General features: G+C 39.5%; 1 protein-coding gene across 2 annotated transcripts; it reads right to left on the bottom strand.

Moving 5' to 3' along the window:
* Window positions 1–53: 53 nt before the first annotated feature.
* On the bottom strand, window positions 54–22,829 carry TRMT1L (tRNA methyltransferase 1 like). Of its 2 annotated transcripts, none has more exons than XM_026853600.1 (16): window positions 22,785–22,829; window positions 21,307–21,459; window positions 20,012–20,122; window positions 18,180–18,293; window positions 17,087–17,151; window positions 16,463–16,592; window positions 13,624–13,747; window positions 12,557–12,636; window positions 9,967–10,213; window positions 8,191–8,403; window positions 6,789–6,979; window positions 5,375–5,453; window positions 4,428–4,594; window positions 3,719–3,778; window positions 3,175–3,301; window positions 54–3,054 (listed from the first exon to the last, which is right to left on the bottom strand). In XM_026853600.1, the coding sequence occupies exons 2-16, from the start codon at window positions 21,434–21,436 to the stop codon at window positions 2,736–2,738; spliced, it is 2,157 nt and encodes a 718-aa protein (XP_026709401.1). In that variant the 5' UTR covers window positions 21,437–21,459; window positions 22,785–22,829; the 3' UTR covers window positions 54–2,735. The 2 variants fall into 2 exon arrangements, with proteins under 2 accessions (XP_026709401.1, XP_026709402.1); XM_026853601.1 differs by having other exon boundaries at window positions 20,060–20,122.
* Between the last annotated feature and the right edge of the window lie 97 nt (window positions 22,830–22,926).

Here is a 22,926-nt window from a genome sequence, read left to right as displayed (position 1 = left end):
TGTTTGTGGCAGCCTGGAGGGAAGGGCCAGAAGCTGCAGCTGATCACCCCAGCCCTTTGAAACCAGCTCAGGGGCAGGCAGAAGATACAGAGCAGCTCTGGCAGAGCCCTACTTGAGTGCTGCTGTGCTAACTGAGTCCTGGTGCCCCAGAAACAGGGTGAAGGTTTTCACAACACTCATGTTAAACCCAGAAACTGTAGTTGTATTCAACTGTGTATTAAGCAGCTCCAACAGAAAACAGTGTAGGGTAAGTGTAACGAAGCTCTTGAGGTATATTATTAAAAAAAAAGGTTACATTCCTTTCCTGCTTTTATCTCAACAGTTACTACAACTTTTAACCATCAAGATGCACCTGGAATTAAGAGGGAATGCTTGTGTAGGCTAAGAGCAGGGTTTCTGGAGATGTAGTGACTACTCTCTCTGACTGGGGAAGGTCCCTTCATGACTATGCTGCTGCTTGCTGGGCTGCCCCTGGTTCTCGGAGCCTTCTTTGAACAGCTTTAACTCCCTTAAAGAAGCTTTAAGCTCCTTGAATCACAGCTGAACAGAAGATCTTAACAAGCCCTAAGAACTTAACATGCAGCAGCAACCTTGCCAGCCACACCTGCATTCTCAACTCATTTACCACTCTGTTTCCTACTGCCGTAACTGGCCGCAGCAATATGGATTATCCATAACTTGGGGTGCTGCTGCTGTGCATTGAGCATACCCTCAGGGCCAGAGGCACAGCCAAACCCCGCTTCCCTGCACCATGAGGACAGTGGACAACTCCTGCCTTCCCACTGAGTCAAGGAATAAGAAGCAGCCCCCCAACAACAGCCCTGAACCAGCACCAGTTTTCTATTTACTAATTAGTGTGGGACTGACCCTACCTGATGAACAGCTGAGACAACACTTGAAAAGAGAATTCTTGTAGGCCTGAGTCACAAACAGCCCTTCTGCTAGTCCCTTACAACAGGCAAAACACTTTGGCCCAGATTATAGTCACTTCTGCCCATCAGACACAGGAAAAAAGCCTCAACTGTAGGGACAGGCCTGAACTCCACTTGCTCTGCCCCTCCTTGTGCACAGCTGCAAACACTAAAGAAGAGTTACTTTGACTTGGAAAAGCTACACAATACTTTGTTAGTGAGAAGCTGTAAAAGTAATAAAAAATATTTCCCACAACAGGCTTCAGTTAAGCTTTCTTTTTAGCCTACTGTATTTTAATTGGAACGCTCTCTTTTGCTCCAGTTAACCGACTGGTTCTATCTCACTTATATTAACACTGAAGTGAGCAGTGCCTTACCTACAAGCAAAGTCTTCCACCAGTCTCTCCACTTAAAAAAAATACATACTTAGTTCAGAACAACTAGGGAATGCTAATTTTTCTTTCTCTTTGCATCTGTCTTTCCAGTTTGATTCCAAGTTATCTTCGGAAAAGAAATACAGGCACTAAATTTTTGAAGGAAACGTTTGTTGCTGTATTGCTGCTGCAATGCAATCTATTATCCCTTTAGTGGTGTCCTCTTTTGTTTAATTAGTACATGTTGAAAATAACTCATCACCAAAACAGCCTTAAATTTAAGATGGTGTAAGAGGCAGTAACTTAATTCTGGCCTGCCAGGAGCTGAGGAAGTTTTGCATGATCAGGAGTGTGTCAGTCACATTACTCTGGGTTGGCGTTCAGTGAGAGAGAACCAGTACTCATGTGCAATTTCAGAGATGGATAAATAAGAATACTACTGTATTCTGCTCTTAGATAACCCCAGCTGGCCAGGCTGAACACCAAACCTGTGAAAAACTGGAACTAGTTCAGTTGTGAGAGCTGTTCCCAATTCATGTGCTCTATATGGAGGGAGGTATCTGAACAATGTTTGGGGGAAAGAAAGGACAAAGTCAAGCTTCTTTGGCTGGAATGCTGCCATGTATTTCAGAAAACCAGAACAGAGTACCAACACGCAGCATTTCTGCTTGCTCACAGAAGAGATCTTTCTAACAGCTAAGGTTGTATTATTGACAAATTCATAGCAAAACTTCACCTTGAACTTTAGCTTGTGGTAAGCTGCCTTGTCCCTGTACCTTTTTGCAGTACACAGCCAACTGTAATCTCTGAACAAACAACTACCTGGGGTGACTAATACAATTCACTAAAGGTTGGTTATAAACTGGAGTTCCAGTAATAGTCTCTTTCCTTTTTCTTTCCATTTCTCACTGCTGTTAGGTCCTTGCTTGTAGGCAGAACTATGAAAACAGAACCGAATGCCAAATGACACATGCAGTCTGGAGTTAGAAGTGCACAGAGCCAGGCTTGCTTAAACTCAGATCATCATCTTAACATGACTTCCCTCTGGCTTGTAACTAGTCAGGTTTTAGGAATGGGTCATTTCAGGAATATTCTGGTTTGTATTAACCTCCTGTTCAGAACTGCTTAAGACTTTTGGCCCCATCCACCCTTCTGGATTCTGCGCTACAGGTGAGGCTTCCACAGAGTCGGGAACAGCCACAGTACCTCTGTGGGAAGGGGGGTGTGAGCATAAAAGCAAGTCTGAGGCCATCTCGGAGTAACAGTACCTTGACCACACATGCTCTGATCAGGGGTAAGTTCTGCTACGTAATTCTAAAACATCTTTCCAAATTAAAGTAGCAGGTAACCCAAATTTTCAAAATCCAGTTTGGTAAGAAGTACTGGCTTACTTGAACAGGGTGTGCTTGCGAGTCTGCAATATCCTGATCTATAAGCCAAGGGCCGCAAGTTAGTCGGCTGCACAGTAAGTTGGGCAGGCTTTTGCCAACGTGGTGGCAGCGACTTCGGATTTATCGTACTCCACAGACTCAGTATCATCTTCCACCTTGCTGTCTGCAGCAGCTTCAACCTGTTCTCCTGCCTGGACACCTTCAGCTAGGTGGAGAGGGCCTTCCGACTGCCCCCCCGTATAGGTGGGAGCACTGTACTTCATCAGGATAGTCTTAAATTGTGCCAAGGGCGCATTCGTGCGAACTCCCATAGGGTCAAAGTGGGTTCTGCTTACTCTGTATCCAGCTTCGCAGAGATAGCTTAAGAACTTATTCAACCTGAAAAAAAACCCACCAAAACATTTAAGAAAGAGTTGATACTAATAAGGCTGATTCAACACAAGTTATGTATCAGTTGTCGTAACAATGCAAGACTGAAACTTAAAACAAAAACCTTACTTTGGCATGTTCATTCCTTTAATGCTGTGTCTGTGGATATTGTAGTAAAATGCAGGGTGCTCAGCACTGTTCTCAGATTTCTGTCGCTTGCCTGCATTTTGAACAACTTCTTCACTTTTTCTTTTTCCTGGACCACAAAAAAAATGCCAGAGAAACCAGTGAATATTCATCAGAACTACAAAAAACCCAGTGAAGCCGAAGAGTACTTACGAAGAAAAGCCACACAGCAACTACACCTTTGTGTCTGCTTTTATAAGCCAGTATTTTGCAGAGTTAAACCCAAGCCTGAATTTAATTAATATGCCATTTTCAGAAATAAAAAAGTTAACTCAGAAGACTTCGTGGAGTATTTAGCACTCCACTTTTACCAGTGACTATGACTCTGAATGAAGGTAAAGTAAAATCAGTGTGCAGTGGGAAAATAAATCCTGACTATCAGTATTATTAAATATAAAAAAAGATGTGAACACGAGTTTGGCTTAACCATCACTTAACTATAGTTTAATTTGAAACTTCTAAAGCTACACCAAAATTATCTACTTACCGTGTATCAAGAGAGATTCTGCAGAAGTATTTGGTGTTTTAATATATACGCCACACTCTTCTACAATACAATTGAAAGTCAAAATTAATTTTACCGTAAGACAGTAAAATGGCAAAATGGCTTGGTTAAACAGAAAGAAATAATACCACATTCTGGCCTAAAGAAGGAAGTGTAGTAAGAAGCATACATACAGGTAACTTTTACTTACTAACTCAGTAACGTGAATTTAGAGGGGGTACTCAAATACAATTTAATTTAATAGAACATCATTCCCATACAGAAAGCTGTTTCTTTTGGCAGAGTGATTTGCAATCCCTGCAGAGTGTGCAGAAAATGACAGCTAGAGCGCTCTTCTGGGCAGCACGCGCGCTAGGGTTGGGATCGGGATACACCACAGAACTAGCAGACATGTCATTATTCCATCTCCTTTGGGGAACGTTCTGGATTTCATGGCAGGCAACCTGCCTGTGTTAGGTTACTTGGTTTAGGACCTGGCACACTGCTGAAAGCTCTCCAAGTCTCCATTCTGCCTCTGACAGACCCCACTCTCTCTGCAGCACCCAAGACCATCTGACAAAAGCTGACAAGTCCCACATTGCAATCATAGCTACATTTTCTTGACATATACACTGCTGTTTGTTATCAAAGAGCAGAACCTCTCTCAATCACCACAAAGCTAGCCCTTCTTGTGAACAGTCATCCTTCTTACCTTGTTTGTTCTCATCATAAGAACTATAGATAGAGTAAGGTTTTAAAGTTGTGCACTCAGCTTCACAAACTAATGTCTTCAAAAGTGACTGAGCTTCATCCAAACCATAATGGGCAGCCTCAAAAAACATTCTCCTGAGGAATCCAGTGTTGAAGAGGGCTCCTGACCTATGAAATACAAAGCAAGTGAAAATTTAACACTTCCTAATGAAAGCAAAATGTTGCTCTAGAAACCTCTCACCCAAATTGATCAGCAATTACATTACACCGAAGTGCTGAATCAGGCTGGCTGTGTTCTTAGCTCAGCAATACTGAATTGCTTTGTTTCCAGTGACAGTAACATTGCTCTCATCTAAAAAATCAAGATCTCAACAATGGTAATTTTATTTCCACCGCTGACTTGCCCTACTACACTGGGAAACTAATTTAACCCCCACAAGAAAGGCACTGTCAGTTGTCAACTGTTTTTAATACTGAATAGTTAGAAGACTTAACAAAAGGCTTCATTCTTGTTTCTCACAAGTGAAAATTCTAAGTATTAATTATCAAGCCATGTATTATTTACTACCAAGAGCACATGTAAGGATTTACTAAATCAATTCTCCACAATTATCAAGTAATGGACTGTCACTTAATATTTGGCAACTAGAGAAACACAGAGCCAGGTTCTTCAGTGCAGGATGTATTACACATTGCACTCAGTGGGAAATTTAAAGCAAATTACTTATTATTTATGAACTGGTTTGAACTCTATAAACCAAATCAAAAAGTGAATACCCTACTAAATTCAAATCAATTAAACGTTTCCTGGATTGCTCTGATTGCTATACCACCTTTTGTATCCAGCAGACTTGCATTTTTATTGTAATGCTGAACAGCTGACCTCTAGAGATCCTTCCAACCTAAATTATTTTCCAGTTCTGTATTGTATTCCAGTTCTGTACATACCAGAGAGGACCAAGAACTACTGCTGTCTTCCCAGGCATACTGCCATGACAGTCGCAGGGCAGCTGCTGATAAGGGTTTTCTACAACAGAAAAACAGAATTTCAGTTGTTTTGACATAGTCAGCAAAGCCCGCTTTACTGGGGAGAGGTGACACAGATAGGAAGTAGTAGCTGACTTCAGGGGAACTATTTGAAAGGGCAAGAAACAGCAGAAGTGTGACACTGTTCTCACTGCTGCTGACCAGCACTTGTGAGAATTTAGTGATTGATGACTTGATCCTTAATCATTATTCAAACTTTGAAGGAAAAAAAGCACACCTAAAAAGCCACATAATTCCTATGTTTCTTGGCAGATTTCAAGGAACAAGGCAATTGTTAGTCTTCCTACACCTATATAAGTAGCTGTCCAGGTTAACAGTAAATAAGAAGAAAAATTTCATACATCAGCCAATTACACCTACAAAATACAGCCCACCTACAAGTTTTCTAAGCCTTAAGTCAGCTCACTTGCAAGTAAGGCATTAAGTAATCAATTCATTTACTAATTAAGATCTCTACCATAACACTGTACTTAGCAGTTACTCATTTCTGTTCTTAGTACTTTAAGTTATTTAGAATCTTTTTAAACAAGCTCATTGCATGCTTCTGCACCTGACTTTGAGCAGGGCAAAGACACATCCAGTTAGAAGTTAGATAGCCAAGAACCTGTAATTTTGAAACAAGTTTTTCCTTCTATATTCATTCAAATTACCATCTGGCTAGTAGCCACCTCCTAGCTTAATTCTTGACTCCTACCTCTGATAACTCATGTATAGAGACAGTCCACAAACAGTCAACTTCTATCCAGGAGGCTGCCTTCATTTACCACCAAGGGTTAGCTGAACTACAGGAACGCTTTGGGCCTTTCCTACCACACCTGCTGAGATACCTCCCTCCGGCACATGCAGATTGTGCCCAAGGCTAGGCAGAACACACCCTCATCTGAGGGGGAAGAGATACTCTTTAGCCCACAACATCTTTAGGTAATGCAGTGAACAGTAGAAAAGCAATCTGTCACTGCCATCTATCAAGCTGCTGCGGTATGGAGGAACCGAGCAGTAGCAAGGACTGTTCCTCTCTTCCTGCTCTTCACTGAAAGGACAGATCCAGGGGCACATCAGCAGCCTGGCAGCTTCAGCAGCTACACCTTGTTGGAACTGTCCTGTCAAGAAACATCCAGTACATTTATAGCAAAACCCATGCAGACAACAAATCAAACCCACTACCATAAAGCACAGTACCTTCTCCACCTCATACAATACACTTATTGTTACATTAAAGGGAATTATTACTTTACTGAAGGGAAAAATAAACAAGGCCCAAAACAGAGACACAGGAATTGGACCTTCTATAAAGTACAAAGAAAAATCCATTTACCTTCTACCATATTACCCTCTTTCTGAAAAATTCTTTCTTCGCACCACTGGCAGTGGATAAGGTATCTTATTTTCTTTGCCGAATCATCCGCAGGGCTTGGTCCTCTTAAAACTCTGACCACTACTAGAACAAAATGTTCTAGAGCTACCGAGAGCAAAACATCAATGCCTTTGTTACAGCGAGCTGCAGCTCTGTGAAAGAAAACAAACACAAAGCCTCATTGTATTGAAATCAGCAGTTTAAGATTGCCAGACACCTGCTGGAAGATTCCTGAGCTCATCTACTTTCTAGAAAGAGATACTAAAGGTCTGAGGAAGTGATCAGGAGAAAGGGGTGTTTCCTAAGTGCCTAGCTTCCTGTAAGGCTAAGCAAACCTTGTTTTACTTCTTTTTATTATATTTAGAAATACTGGTCTGCCATCTGCATCACCTTTCTATCCAAATACCTACCTATTGCCAGGATATTGTAACAAAAACTATAAAGAAACTAAATTAAAATCTGATAAAGTAGAAATGTAGAGGGACACACATGCTGGTAAATCATCGAATATTAACTGAATAAGGACCATGTGAAGGCAAGTCAGCAGTTCCTGAACAGGTAAGCATTGAGAAGGAAGAAGAAATCTTTAGGGAGCTGGAGCACGTAACTCAGAACACAATTAAAAATTTGCTTGAGCAGCAGGTCTGTATCCAAGAATATTCTGCAGGGAGCAACTTCACATGTGCAGGGAGAAAGGGAAGAAAAATCTAAACATATTCAGGTCAGCATTTGCACTCTGGCATTCAGAAGACCTCCATGCACTTAACCTCCTCCCCAACGTTCCTGAGCATCCTCTTGCCTCTATCTTTTTTTCCCCCAATTAGGGACCAGGGTTTATGTATTTGCTTATTTAACAGACTGAATTTATGGACAACATCTATGTGCAAATGACTAATTTCACAAGTTAGTAATTACATATATCTTTTTAACCTCAAGCATGAGGATCTGAGGTGAACATTGGTTTCCACTGAAGCAAGTCTAACTAATGCTTAGCTAGAAGCCATTCAAGCAGCTTAATTAACATTTACAAAGTTTATTTATTTAGTACTGTGCAGCACTAAAATGACAAAATAGAGGCATTACAGTCTGGGTATTACTTTCTGCTACCATCCCACCCCAGCACTTGAAACCCCCACCCTATTTATACTTTTTCACCTTGCCCAGTCTTCTAGTTTAAAATTTACATTATCCCATACCAGCACACATAAAATATGAAACATTAATTTTGTATCAAGAAGTCTGGCTTTTAGAATTCGGGAATATGGAAACTGAAAACGTACAACCTACAGCAGCAGTCCTTCGTTTTATCACTTGTGATTTTTTAGTAATTTTTTTACTATAATTTGAGCTGATTTAGCAGTACCTTGTTACAGCAGCTATTACTATTCTGGCTGCCAGTTCCTTGTAGTACTCTGTTCTGACAATATTACACCCATAATGACGCAGGGCAACGTGTTGAGCCTTTGCATACAGAGAACTGATGTCTGTAGATGTCAATGACACAATTCCAAAATTTCTCACATTGCAAAAGGCAGAATCCAGATAATTCACAGAAGTTCCAAAGGGGTCCAAATGGCTGAAAAGAAAGGAAGTACCACTGAGTATCTATAAAGGTTCAAGAGTTTGACTTTAAACTGAGGAAAACACTATTTTACAATCTTCACCTATGGTCATATTTAAAACAAAAGGAGGAAATGGGACTAAAATTTACAGCACACCTCTCATGAATTCCTCTGGAATATTTGTTAAATTACAAGAGCCAGGGAAGTGTGAAAATACACATCACCACAAAGCCAGCCAAGTCCTTTTATTTGGATCCTGACCCACTGATTAATTCAAGTTACAACAATATTGGCCTGATGCTTATCTTCATCCTTAAAACAAAGGGAAACTTCTAAACCCAAATATACCTTCAAATGTATGCATTCTGGTTTGTGTCCTAAATAATTAGCATATTTTTCAGCCTGAATACCTGCTGCTTAAATCTGGGTATTAATCAACAAATTCAAATCATTTTTATGTCTGTATAGGTTTTGAATGTATGCATCTATAAACCCAACTTGGAAGAATTAGCTTCATGTAATTGAAAATAAATGTGGGGCAAAATGGAATAGAACAAGAGATGCAATAAAGTCCTACACAACAACATGCCAAGGTAGGATCTTTAAACAAATTAAATGAATTGCCCAGAAAGCCAACAGTCTCCTGGGCTGCATCCAGAGCAGCATGGGCAGCAGGTCAAGGGAGGAGGGGATTCTGTCCCTCTGTTCCACTCTCGTGAGACTCCCCCTGCAGTGCTGGGCCCAGCTCTGGGGCACCAACATCGGAAGGACACGGACCTGCTCGAGCAGGGCCAGAGGAGGCCATGAGGATGCTCAGGGGGCTGGAGCACCCCCCTGTGAGGACAGGCTGAGAGAGTTGGGGGTGTTCAGCTGGAGAATGCTCTGGGGAGACCTTTGAGTGGCCTCCCAGGGCTTAAAGGGGGTACAGGAAAGGTGAGAAGGGACTCTATCGGGGACCGTAGCGATAGGATGAGGGGTAACAGTTCTAAACTGGAAGAGGGTAGATTTAGATTAGATATAAGGAAGAAATTCTTTCCTGTGAGGGTGGTGAGGCCCTGACACAGGTTGCCCAGGGAAGCTGTGGCTGCCCCCTCCCTGGAAGGGTTCAAGGCCAGGATGGACAGGGCTTTGGGCATCCTGGGCTAGTGGAAGGTGTCCCTGCCCTTGGCAGGGGGTTGGAACTACATGATCTTTAAGGTCCCTTCCAACCCAAAGGAGCCTGTGATTCTATGAAGTTTAAAAAAAAAAAAAAAAAAAAAAAAGAGATTAAGTTGACATTTCTCTTTATCAAACAGATAATGAAGCTATAAAAAAAAAATAGTTTGGCTTAAACTTTTCATGTACATTTCAAGTCTGTTCTGGATGTCAGATTTAGCAATTTCTAAAATTTTTAAGATTAAAATTCTGTTCCCACCCATTTCTGGGACAACAGAATTAAATTAAAAATACCAAAATATTAAGTGACTGTTGGTTGATTCTTTTGTTCCAACCTCCCTAAATAATCACACACTGTGAGATGGGGTGGGGTGTGTCATTATCAAACCAGAAAATTATTGACTGAAACATTCAACACTTACATAAAATCAAATGATCTCAAATGCATTATAACATTGGCATCCATTTTTGTCACCTCAATGGTGTCAGTATTTTCTTCTCCATCTCCCATAGCTTCATAGTTATCTTCTTCCCTAGCATTCAGTTTCACCTTCATTTTGTTTAAATGGCAGTTTTCCTGAATCATTGTCACAGAATTTTCATTACAATCATTAATTGTAACTTTCACAGAACTTCTGAGGTGCTTTGCCCATTGTAATCCCATTATACCTAAGGAAAGACAGAATTGTAACTCCGTGAGAGAATAAGGAATTGGTTTCTGGGTTGCTGAACTCCCCGAGAAAAAAATTCACCCTTTTAAACACTTGTAATACAGAAGTGCGTGTGAAGCAAATTTTGTCATGTTCCTGCAAAACTGTGTTGGTGACCTTCTGCCTCAGCAGAGAGTGACAATGGGGTATGTAAAGGGACAGTCTATTTTTCTGATACATATATGTCTGATACCTTCTGATATGATAATTGGGGCTACAGACCAAAAGCCCCCTGATTTTCGCAGCGAACTGGGCCCACAATCTGCAGGAAAGCCCCTTGGCTTGTTTAACACTCCAGTGTAGCAGACAGACCACCATAAAACACAAAGATGAAAACAGGCCCCATGCAGATTTTCAGGCTGCCTCCGAGTATTTATTGCTGACTTCCATAGTAAACTCCATGATTATGTTGTAGAAATGCAGGACAGGATGCATTTGGGAAGTCTGGCCTAGTTCAGAATGGCAATACATTCATTAGCAAGAATTTCTATGCAAAATGCTAAGCAATTACTGCTGTTCTCAACTATGACCTTAAGTTTACAGTAGCTGGCTGATTATGAGGCAGCAATCCCCATCTCTCCAGATTTTTGTTCCAGTTGGTTAACAGACACTAATATAACTACTTCATATTTAGTTCATGTTCAGAATTTTTGTAATCAGTGAAGACATTCTGATAAAGCTTGGATTCATCATTATTTTTAAACCACAGGTTGATTTTACAGCCAAATTCCACAGCCTCGGAGTCCCAAGAGATCTGTGAACGTGGGCCGAAGTTTAGGAAGATGACAATTTATGGACATTAAGGCAATTGCTTTTAAGGAGACCCCATAACTTTAATATTCTTCATAGTCTTTTTAAAGGCCTAATACCAGGCTCTTATGGCTAGGGCTTTTTTTTTTTAATGGAAGCTAAGAAAATTATTAGGCTGTTCGGAAATTAATTTCCATTTTGTAATGTGATTTTCATTGTATGTTTCAGGACTAGTACCTTCTTGACTGGCATACTGTTACATATTTTTGAAAAGCTTCCGTTATGAACTTTCACGCTGTATAATTAAATTATAATATAAACTGCATTTTTGACAAATTTTGGAGGTTTGAAGTTCTGATGTCAAAACAGCAATTTCGACAGATCTACTTCTACAAGTTCAAACTTGGATGCAACGTCGTGCAAGCTGCTCAAAACATCAATGAGGTATATGGCCAGGGAAATGTTAACAAACGGACAGCGCGACTTTGGTTCCAAAAATTTCAAAGTGGCGATTTTGACCTTGAAGATCAAGAAGGTCACAGTCATCCTTCTGCTATTGACGACGATGAATTGAAGGCATGAAGCAGATACATGCACAACTGTTCGAGAACTTGCAAGAGAACTTGGGGTAAGCATATCAACTGTTTCTGAGCATCTGAAGAAGATTGGGAAGTCGAAGAAGATCGACAAATGGGTGCCGCATGAACTGAATGAGAATCACAGAAATCGCCATTTTGAAGTGTCGTTGGTGCTTCTTTTTTGCAACCAGAATGACCCGTTTCTCGACTGTATTGTGACGTGCGACGAGAAATGGATGCTCTACAATAACCGGTGACAATCAGCTCAGTGGTTGGACTGCAATGAAGCTCTGCAGCACTTCCCAAAGCCGAATCTGCACCAAAAGAAGGTCATGTTGACTGTCTCGTGGTCTGCTGCTGGTTTAATTCATCACAGCTTCCTAAATCCAGGTGAAACGATCACGGCCGAGAAGTATGTCCAGCAAATCAATGAAATGCACCAGAAACTTCAACAGCTGCGTCCAGCACTGGTCAACAGAAAGGGTCCAATCCTTCTCCACAATAACGCGCAGCCACACGTTGCACTTTCGACGCTGCAATGGTTGAACGAGCTGGCCTATGAAACTCTGCCTCATCCACCGTACTCACCAGACGTCTCGCCCACCGACTATCACTTCTTCAAGCATCTTGACAGCTTCCTGTGCAGGAGACAATTCAGAAACCAAGGGGAGGCTGAAACTAACTTCGATGACTTCATCGCTTCCAGAAGTCCAGAATTTGAGGCAACCAGAATAAATATGCTTGTTTCTCATTGGCAAAAAATGTGTTGATTCTAATGGCTTTTATTTCGATTAATAAATTTTATTCTGACATATGCCACTTCAAACATACAGATTGAAATCAGCAATTAATTTCTGAACAGCCCAATATTGTGTACCTCACATTATTTTTGAATACATAATGTTGGTTACTACTGATTTCTACAGCTTCATACTATTGGATATTAGCCAAGAGATTAAAGAAATTCACTTTACCGGTAGCACCAAAAGCATCCAAACATTCTATCGGTTTACGTTCCTCAGCTAGAGCAGCTAGCGCGCAGAATATCAATTGCCTTGAAAATAAAAAAGAAAGAATGATCATCCTACGTAAGCTGGGAAAATACTTTTCCTTCGTCCTCCTTATTTATTTCTTGAACATAATACTGGCACATTTAAGCTAAACTCTACATTTTACAAGTTTAATTCTTCAGCAAGATATTCATAAGGTAAGATCCTGAATCAACTTACTAGTTACTCTAACACTGGTACAGTGTCTAACATTCAAACTAGTGTTTTTCTTACTTTCCTAGCACAATCTGACACTACCCTACTAATGCCTCTGTGTTAAAAAAGATGTCAGAAATTATTGTAGAGCAAAATAATTCCACTGTGTTGAGGAACAGGCCTTGTTCTTTTAGATGTGGCTGTAACCTTAGTTGCAGTGGCCTTCTTCAGAGGCATGCCTTTGCTTTCACAGCTTTCAGGTATTAACAGCACTGAGAAATGGGGGCTCAGCACAGGCTGAAGCGCAGTCCCATGCATTCATGTCAATGCTCACACCTTTCAGTTGTGGTGCAGACACCATTTATGACTCTCCTTAGAAAAAAGGCAATGTTTCTTCCTTCATCTTTTTAAATGCAAATAATGAGAAGATACTTAAGAGAATGAGTCCCAGAGAAAAAAGCCTAAAATATGAAAAGTAAATTCTAGGTATGCTGCTGTTCAGTTAGAGAGAACAGGGATATCCATAGTATCTCGTGGAGATTCACAGAGGAACATCTTAAATGTATACAATGAAGTTAGTTTTCTAGTATGCTCTGTTCAAAACCTGTTCTTCTCCATAAACTACTCATTATAGAAAAATATTACTTCAGAAATTACAATATTTCCCATAGTGTTCTTGGGTTTAAATATTACTTGTCAAGAGTTTTCTGGTAGAAAACTGTTTCTCCTGCCCTCTGAACAGAAGTTTTGCAGGGTTTGCTTTTCAAAGCACATGAGTATTTTTCACTACAAACTCACCACTCCTCTGGTGCATCCCCCACCCCCTGTTCTATTACCTGTTGAGTTTCATTTTAGGATTAAAGTAGGAATCTGATTTTTGAGGTGTGGAGTAGTTGGGAAGAACCCGCACTTCTGTGGCAGACTCTTTCAGCACTTCATGAGAAGACATGGGAGCAGGAACTAGAAGAAAGAGTTAGTAAGAACTGACATGAGCACATTTGATAAATGAAATTGAAAATTTGCTGCCATATAGCAAGAAGTCTGGGTTATACTGTAATCCAACTAGCACATAGATCAGTTAACAAGAATGCTGGTGGAAAAAAACACAGGCAACAATTTATCTTCCAGTCCTAAGAGCAATACGTAAGGATCAAGCTCTAGTTTTCTTCCTATAAAACATCAGATCTGTTTCTCAGTTGGGCTCCCATGTATACACTCAAATTTAAGAAAGCAAGCCCCTGACCCTGAGGCTTAGCACATTTGTTTTCATGTTCAAACATAATACATTGCTATTTAATTAACACCCTATTAGCATAGTCCTGCATGTGTATCAATGAATGGCAAAAATCCCTCAAAATCCTTGATCTGGAAGTCATCAGCTAGCTTCACGAAATACATATAGACAGCACAAGCATAGTAACAGATACAGCACTTAAGCTTTCTATGAAATAGTCTGTGGCAAAACAAGCTTTCTGATTTGACAGCTGTAAACACGTGCTGTCACTCCTCTGAGCAATTTATCCCCAGTCTAACAGTAGCAAAATTTACCCAGGAATGACCAGGAAGAGTTTGTTAGTTATCAGCTAGGTACCTTTCAGTGCTTAGCCTGCCTAGCTCTCAGCGCTTTCAAATACACAGACTGCATATCAGTGAACTGCTCTACCATGTGCTCCACTTTCATAGCCCCTAAGTGCTGCTTTAGTGCCTACAAAGGGAGAAATAATCTGGCCTCTGAATTTCTCCTCTCCCTGTGAGGAAAACCAGGCACATGCACGTTGTTAAAAAATGACAAATGGACCATTCTTTACTTACAGCTCTGAAGGGAACCACACAGAGATTAACATATTTCACAAGACAAACTCTAAGTTAAAGGCATGGAATATGGTATGGATGATACTACCATCACTACTTCTCAGACATGCAAACTGATGCCCAGACACTGAACTACTAATCTTAAATTACATACTGTTAACAGAAAGAAGTGTGAACCTCATAGCTCCTAGGATCACCTTTACTATAGTGTATCTAGATAAAAGCTATACGCGTACACAGGAGACAAAGAAATCAGACTAATTTTCAACAGTGACAGTCCAGGCTGCAGCAAAAAACCTTAATTTTTACACATCAGCTAATCATGTGTTTTTTACTTGACAGCTGTAGAGAATAGACAGCTTGCAAAAATAAAGGAAATAAAATGAATTTTCAAGATTTGGCATGCTGATTTTTAAAAATTTTTTCAGCCTAGTTTATCCAAGTTTAGAAACAAAAGTCTAATTCTGGAGAAAGTCAGGTAGGATTGTAATTTACCAAAGAACCACTGACACCTCTATCATGACTCTCCATGACTGAAAAAACATCATCTTGGGTTTTGTGAACCCATTTGGATAAAGTGCAGTCTGGATAGGATTTTTATATTGCAGAAAGATTTACTCTAGACTGTTTTAGGACAAAAGATGGAGAAATAGAGACGCATGAAATTCTCTGTACAGATTTTGTTTTATGGATGCCACGTCCCCCATTCTTTTGGAGATGCTGAAGTCTGTATTTACAACATTCAACTAATTGTGAAGGGAGTATTATTTATCAATAAGAACAGAGTAACTGGTCAGTGCTAAATCAGACACTAAATCACAACACTGCTGTACCTCTGAGGAAAAAAATAATTCTGAAACATTAAAGGCAGATTTCTTGTTAGTAAAGCTAAATCCATTTCAGAATTTTTCTCATGTCTCTGTTGCATTAAGAGTATGAGTCTGCACATGACTGAGGGAAGCCCTCACGCCAAGTCACAAGGTTCAGAAAGGACCCCCTTGCTTTCTAGGCTCCTTCTCAGAGAGGAGTCTAGGTGCGGCTAGGTCCAGTCTTAGTCCCAGATTGGTCAATGGTTTATGTCTAAAGGAGTATGTGAGTAACCACTTATCAGTGTTTGCCAGTCAGAGTCCTCTGAAGGACTTTCACTGAGACAGTTTTGCAAAGTTGAAAAGATAGGTGATGTATTATGGCGACAGATAAATTCGAAACTGCCACTGGTAAATACACTTACTACAAGAAGCAAGCTCAAGTTAATATAATAGTTCAGCGGTTTAGTTAAGAGTATTTCCCCAGGTAACGTCCAACATAGCCGGAGGTGTGAATCTTACTAAAGAGGTGTCCCTGCTTGGGGAGGAGAGAGGTCCAGCCAGGCCCACTGATCCATCCGATAGTTAGAACACCTGTCCTCAAAATGGAGGTTTCTAAATACCAGATTTATACTCTTGGTGCGGTGGGGCTAAGTCACTTACAGCATGCTGATTGGCTCTTAACAAGGCTTGTTGCGTGGTGATCAAAAGAGAGGGAGGGAAGGCAGTCAGTGCAGAGGTGTGACTGTTCTTCTGGCGTTACTGAAGCAACATTGGGCTGTGAGGCCTCTGCTTCACCCCACACATCACCCAGTCGCTAATTATTGGGCCTTTGAAGCGATAAGACTGCAAACCCTCACACCTGCCCTGTTCTTTGCCAGATAAGCAAGCTCCTCAACTCCTGTCCTTGATCAGGCCTGGTGCTTATGGGCGCAAGGGAAGCACGCTGCATTCTGACACCAAGCCTGGTAATTCTCCACAGTCTGATCCACATATCATAGTTACGGCATGTGCTACATAGTATAAGAGTGAAGGTGTTACATAAGTAAGAACCTACCTATAATAAACCTTGATTCAGTTTCTCCTTTATTCACATGACGGTTAATATGACTTATCATGTCAGTTCTTCGTGTGATAGTTGCTGAACAGACGATACAATGGTAATGGGCTCCCATCTTTGCAAATGTCTGTAAAACATGTGTAGTTTCAGAATACGTAAAACAGTTAAAATAGAATTATACCTGAACATAGGCATATGAAGACGTTGTCTGTCTGTCACCTCTAGAACATACGAAACATTTTGCATTGATAGCCACAGAGAGGGTGAATAATCACACCCACAGAGCCAGCGCAGCACCACTATCCCGCCCCAGCAGCACAGCCAGCTAACTGCCAGGGGTCCATGCCCTGGCCTAATGAACCCAAAGCTGCTACTTACTCCAAACTGTGACAGTGATTTACATGATCTAGGCAGCTACCCCCCAAAATAAGAGAGAGATACAACTACACTCAGTCACCCATGGGTTACATCAAATACTTATATTCTGGACCAATAAGCTTTTGGTATCCTGTGCCAGACAGCAAGATGTATTTTGCAACTAAGATCACAAAAATTGCCCTAAGTCACCCACTTCCCCCACTCAGTAGGGTAACAAATACTTCCATGATTCAGCATTTTTACCTGGTCTCCAATGAAGTTTGGTTTTACTGGATGACAAGGTAAGTGACAGATGCACATCCTGTACCCTGGAAAACAAGTTTTTGTCACATCACAGTACAGTAAGTAAACAGAACGTACATGTCCTATACCACTCAGTCTCATTTAAGATTCCCAAATACTACCACAAGACAGTAATAAGAGAACATCACTAATTATTTGGCACATTCACCCTCTGCACAAAGAAATTTATCCACTAATTATACATTTTAAATCTCAAAATGCATAAAAATTACATACAGGAAATTTATTTTAGTAAGTCTGTTAGCATCCTACAAAGCTACGTCGAGTCTTCAGGCTATACTGTATATAACTTTTTTGAAAGTACTTCTGAGTATTATACAGAAGCATTGTTACCTGGCTAGAAGACTTGTGTGAAGACTATAAAATTATGTTCTACAGTTTAAAGGAAAACAAAAACCCAAGATACCTGCTAATGTATGCAAAACCAGAACTCCATTCAGATCGTTTTTAGTTTAATCTTGTCCATCTTCCAATTAGTCATTTTATTTCCTGCAAACCTATACACTTAGTTCTTTAAAAAACACATACTGCTTATCACCTTTTCCTTCTTAAACTTCTTGTAGTGATTAATGCGTCTTAGAAGCAGATCACAAGAGTTTGTTAAAAAACAGACAAGGCTACTAAATAAATAACTATTTATCTGAAACCACGGAATCATTATGATGAGCCAAAAATAACTGTATGCACTGTATGTGTGTCTGATTATTAACGATATAATAAAAACTTTTATTAGAGTAGTTTACATTATATATACATTTAAAATTTGACAGTAATTTTCATGACATGCCAAGTAATTGTTTTTGGGTTTTTTTAAATGAGAAAATGCACAACTGTAACTATTTTGGTGTGTAGAATAATACAGAGCTATTTAACATCCTGGGTCAAAACTCATTATGTCAAAATATGGTTCCAATTCAGAGCTGGTAACAAGATGCTTAAGTCAAGAGAAATTTTAAAAGATGAAACACAGAACAATGTCCTACATGTCCACAATTTCTTCTAGTATTTACTATTCAAATATGATTGTCATTACCTTCAAATTCAACAGAAACTTTCCAGTGCAAATTCTGAAGGTGACGATGGAGTTTATGACTATAGCAAGCTTTGTATTTCTCCTCAGGACACAATGGACAAGGCTTCTTTTCATCTGAAAATATAAATAAACAAAAAGTGTGAGAAACATAGGGTATTTTTGATTTCAGGCATACACGAACTTCAAATTTATGGATTGCCTCTTTCTACTCCATAAAATAGAGACAAGAACCACTAATAAATTAAAGATCAACAACTTCTATATCCTTTATTATTTTTTTACTTCAGCAGAATGAGGCTAATGCAACTTCTGAAGAGTACTGCAGAGAAGCATAATTTTATAGGTGAAGTCTAGAGACTTGCAGTGTTTCAAAAAAAAAAACAAAAACCCAACTGAAGAGGCTAAACCAAGAATCTGTCTTTTCTCCTCCCGAATCTTTTAGATAAAACAAACACCTGGTATCTTTTTAAGCTGCAAAAAAGCCAATGTACTCCATGTTAAAATATTTTTTCTTCTTGGAAATCCTGCATAAGGGACAAAAAAGCAAAGACAGGATTATCTGACCCCAAAGGTGCTGAAGCACTACTAATCTAAAAAACTGTGAGACATATGCTGTAGAGATGTACATAGGCATTATATATCAGAGCACACACACATCTGCTGGGTCTTAAGACTGCTGACTGGCAAACCACCTCTCATGCAGAATTTAGAGAAAAGCTTCTATGTTTTAAAACAGTACAGGATGAATACTGAAACATGCCACGCAACATGAGCATCTAGAATAATAATTTCTTATCTTAGGCTTGCACAACAGTAAAATTCCTTTTTTATTACTTTTTAATGAGTGGATTACTATGTCCATGCAGAGTTCCATGCCACTGAAACCAACAGCAGCAACTTAAGAGCTCACCAAATAAATCACCAGTGTTCTCTAACATTTATCAGCCTCTTTTACTGACTTATGATTTATTGAGTATCAAATACAGGAGGTGATGGTAATAAATATGAGTCAGCCCATTAATACACATGGTGAAGAATGCTACATCCACAGCAGAAGAAAAAAAAAATAACCATAGAGAATAGGCAAGGGACTAATGAGTTTCTTATCACTATCACAGCTACAAGTACCAAATCTATCAGATACTTATGATCTATCTCCTCAAGAAAAATGGAACAAACTCTGTAGAAGTTTTTGGCCTATTTGTTAGTAAAATTAAAGAGACATGGAGGTAGGCTGTTATTTCAATCAGTGGCCATTCTGAAAGATCTAAAAGGTGCAAGAGCCAAATGATGCAGAGCCTGTGTAGACCCTGATATTTTCTGGATCTGTAAATAAAACCTAGTTTCCATTGCAAGTGCTGCTACTACCAGCACTAAATACATATATGTATAGAGAAAAAACTTAAGGTTGTAATAAACCCACTTTGTAGTCTTAAAGCAATCCTCCAATATACATCTGGATCAGAAATACAGTGGGGAAAAAAACCCAAAACAGAATACATTTTTACTCAAACTGATGTTTAAACACTGCAAAGCCAACAATTAGCTTCCCTCTTATCGAGGCACTCGAAGTAAAATGAGTCTAAGCTGCTGATGTGTAGCTAGAATTAACATTTTGCTGATCCACACACAGTGCTAACATTAGAAATGCTACAATGCAGAGGAAAAAGATGGAAAGGAATCATTAAGGCCTTAAATTTACTGAAGGAAGTAGGACATTCAGCAAGCAAGGGAACAAATCATAAAGCTCATTTTTATGCAACCCCTAGTCTTCAAGCATTATAAATATGTGTAGTGTGTTAAAAATAAAAAACAAGAAAAAATGTAAATACCTGTAACATGAAGATCTGTGTTCTGGGATACAGCCATGGTTAACTCACCTTCTTTCAGGTCAGCTAGTTTCTCTAGATCAGCAAGATGTCTTTGAATTGAAATATGTTTCTCTAGAAAGCAGAGATATTTACAAGTTAAACATTCTTAGTTAAAAAAACCTTTTAGTTTATGGCTATTTTTCTACACATCATTTCAAATCTAACATTTAGAGAATGACTATAGTACTAATTGGAACACTTGTTTGTATTCTTTAACTTCCATGGTAGAAGGAATGACTGCAAAAATAATCCCCAGAATGGTTCTTCAGTAAGTATATTTCTAATAGTTTTTCAACGCTGACACACACCAAATTTCTCAAATTGTAAAGACCTTCATTTGAAAAAACAAGCAGAAAAGATCAAGTCACCTTCCATTTACTCCCTATTTTACTGCTTGGCGTCGTTAGTGAACGCGAACTATGCACAAAGCAGTATAAAAACATCCTATAAACTCTCTGGCAAAACTAAAATATCAGCTAGAAGTGGACCAATTGCAAGTAACAATTATTCACTGTATAGCCAGGATACATGAAATTCTACCACTTCCTCCCCTCCTCCGACTATCCTTTACATTTACGTCCCAATTTTTCAATTTGTCAGTCAAAGGGAACAGTGGAGAATTTGCTAAAAACAAGAGAATTAGCTTATCCAATAAATCAGCTTTATTGGTTTCAGCACACAACATCCCAGTTTACAGCAATACTGATTCTGTAGTGATTTTATATCTTTAGGATGTTTTTACAAGATTAGCCTTGAGGCTTTCTTATGTCAAACAAAGATATCAGTTGATCAGCGTGCTCAAGATACAGAGGTGAGTTTTAAAGCTGGGGGTTAAAAGCAATTCCTAGCTTCTAATTTCTGCACTTAGATACAAGAGACTGTCTCTGCTCTCTGTGGTGCTTTAAGCATCAGAGCCTGAGGTAGATCATACCTCATCTAACCTTGACTTCTGTCACTGTGTATGTACAAATTTCCGCAGCGATTTCTAGAAATGTTAGTAAGGGGAAAATGGCATCTCATTTGAAAGGTATTTCCAAGGCTTTAGGAAAATATTTTATTCAGATGCACGGGAATAAGTGTCCAGACCTACTAGATGTAGGGAAAACGTGATTTCACATATTCCCTTTACCTTTCTTCCCCACTTTTCCCTACCTTTTTCCCTACCTTTTCTCCTTCTTCCTTCAAGCATACCCCTACCTTTTCTCCTTCTTCCTTCAAGCATACAACACAAATATTCTTAGAGTTTATTAGCAAACCTCTTGGATAATCAGATGATACATCCAAAATGTTGCTATCAGATTCCCTTGTGGATTCTTCCTCTGTTCCTTTTTCTTCGGTTTCCAATTGTGATTCAGTAACTTTCACATTCAGGTCGTTGCTTTTCATTTCTTCAGAGACAACCACACCATCTTAACAAAATCAATAAAAAAACCAGTAAAAGTGTTGTTGATATAACTGACATATAAATACGTCACAAATTACACAAATACGTTCATTTGTTTCCAAGGACTTGGTGCTTCTAACAGGCACAATGACTACAAGTGTGAAGGACAAGTAAAAATATATAAACGGCATGTCGAAAAATAATGAGATTAATTTTCACTCATCCTTGGAAACCACTGTGGAATAATATCACCCTGGACAGATTAAACTCTTCCCCCATCTGTATCATCAGATGCTTAAAGAAAATAATATTTACATACTCATAACAATATACTAGCAGCTAAAAAAAAATCAAAAACAAGTTTAGAACTGTTTATGACTAGTTGAACAAGCTGAAAAAAAGGGAGTGAGAAAAGAATTTGCTATCATCAAGAGCAGGTGATGAGGGTTAAGTGCTGGTGCCATCAGCATTTACAATTGAATGAGTTCTCTGAGGTGGCGCAGATGAACAGACTGAAGAATGTCAGAAGGACTTAAAGAGGCTGAGTGATTGGGCCATATAATGACAAAAAAAGTCAAGCGGTGGACCCCTGGAAAAAAAAAAAGCATTAATTTTGATTTACATATGAATGTATGGACTGAGCTGAGCACTACCATTCAGGACTACCACCTGTTTTGACAGAAAGAGGTATATATCCTCAGAAGCTGTGGGTTCCTCTCCCTAAATGACATCAAGAAGTACCAGGAAAGGCTGCAGCAAGCCATGAGCAGCCTGCATATTTAACTAGAAATTCAGAGATTTCTTCACACAAATGACTGCTAACGCTGTGGACCTCCCTACCATAGGCTGCTGCGGATGCCGCAAGTCTACGAGTGCCAAAGCAAGAATTTTATGGAAAAGAAATCCAGTATTGGATTTTAGATATGAAAACAGGGCCTTTGGCTCAAGGAACAGGGACTAATGAACTGTTTTGCATTTGAAGATATTTCTGGAGGATGTGATAATGTCTGGTTCTCTGTTCTGCAAGCCTTCCCTAGCTATCTACTCCTGGCCACTACTGAAGACAGAATAAGGGCTGGAAGGATCTTAGAGCAGTTCTTACGATTCCCCCGGGGCTTTTCATTTGTTTGCTTTTAAAGATTGCAATTGGATAAAAATCTTTGATATTATTAAAAAACTCAAACTCAGCAGAGGAAATGGAAGGAATACCTCAAGACAGGGGTTCGAAAAGTTGTTTAGACATAAGCACAGAGTAAAATTATTCTACCTACATTAAAATATACCAAGAGCACCACTGCTACACGGTGAGCATTACTGTATTTCTCGCAGATCTATAAGCTGATAACTCACCTGAGTCAGACTTGTATTTCCTGCCTACTTCTCAATTAAGAAGTTGCAAGATGCCTGGTGATAGTTTCCACACATTAATAAAAGACAGAAAGAAAATGAAGACGTGAAAGGATTTTTGGTTAGAAAATCGTAATTAGAGCAA

This window comes from Athene cunicularia (assembly GCF_003259725.1).
Source record: "Athene cunicularia isolate RWA chromosome 8 unlocalized genomic scaffold, athCun1 chr8_part1, whole genome shotgun sequence".
NCBI lineage: Eukaryota > Metazoa > Chordata > Aves > Strigiformes > Strigidae > Athene > Athene cunicularia.
The sequence above is the reverse complement of the archived record's forward strand: the minus strand, read 5'-3'. Positions and strand labels throughout refer to the sequence as shown.

Coding starts and splice junctions, on each gene's coding strand:
- TRMT1L (XM_026853600.1), bottom strand. CDS start 21,436: ATGAAAAGCAACGACCTGAATGTGAAAGTTACTGAATCACAATTGGAA. Junction 17,152..18,179: donor AGTTTCTGTTGAATTTGAAG/GTAATGACAATC, acceptor CTTGTTTTCCAG/GGTACAGGATGTGCATCTGT. Junction 4,595..5,374: donor GTAGTTCTTGGTCCTCTCTG/GTATGTACAGAA, acceptor TGTATTTCATAG/GTCAGGAGCCCTCTTCAACA.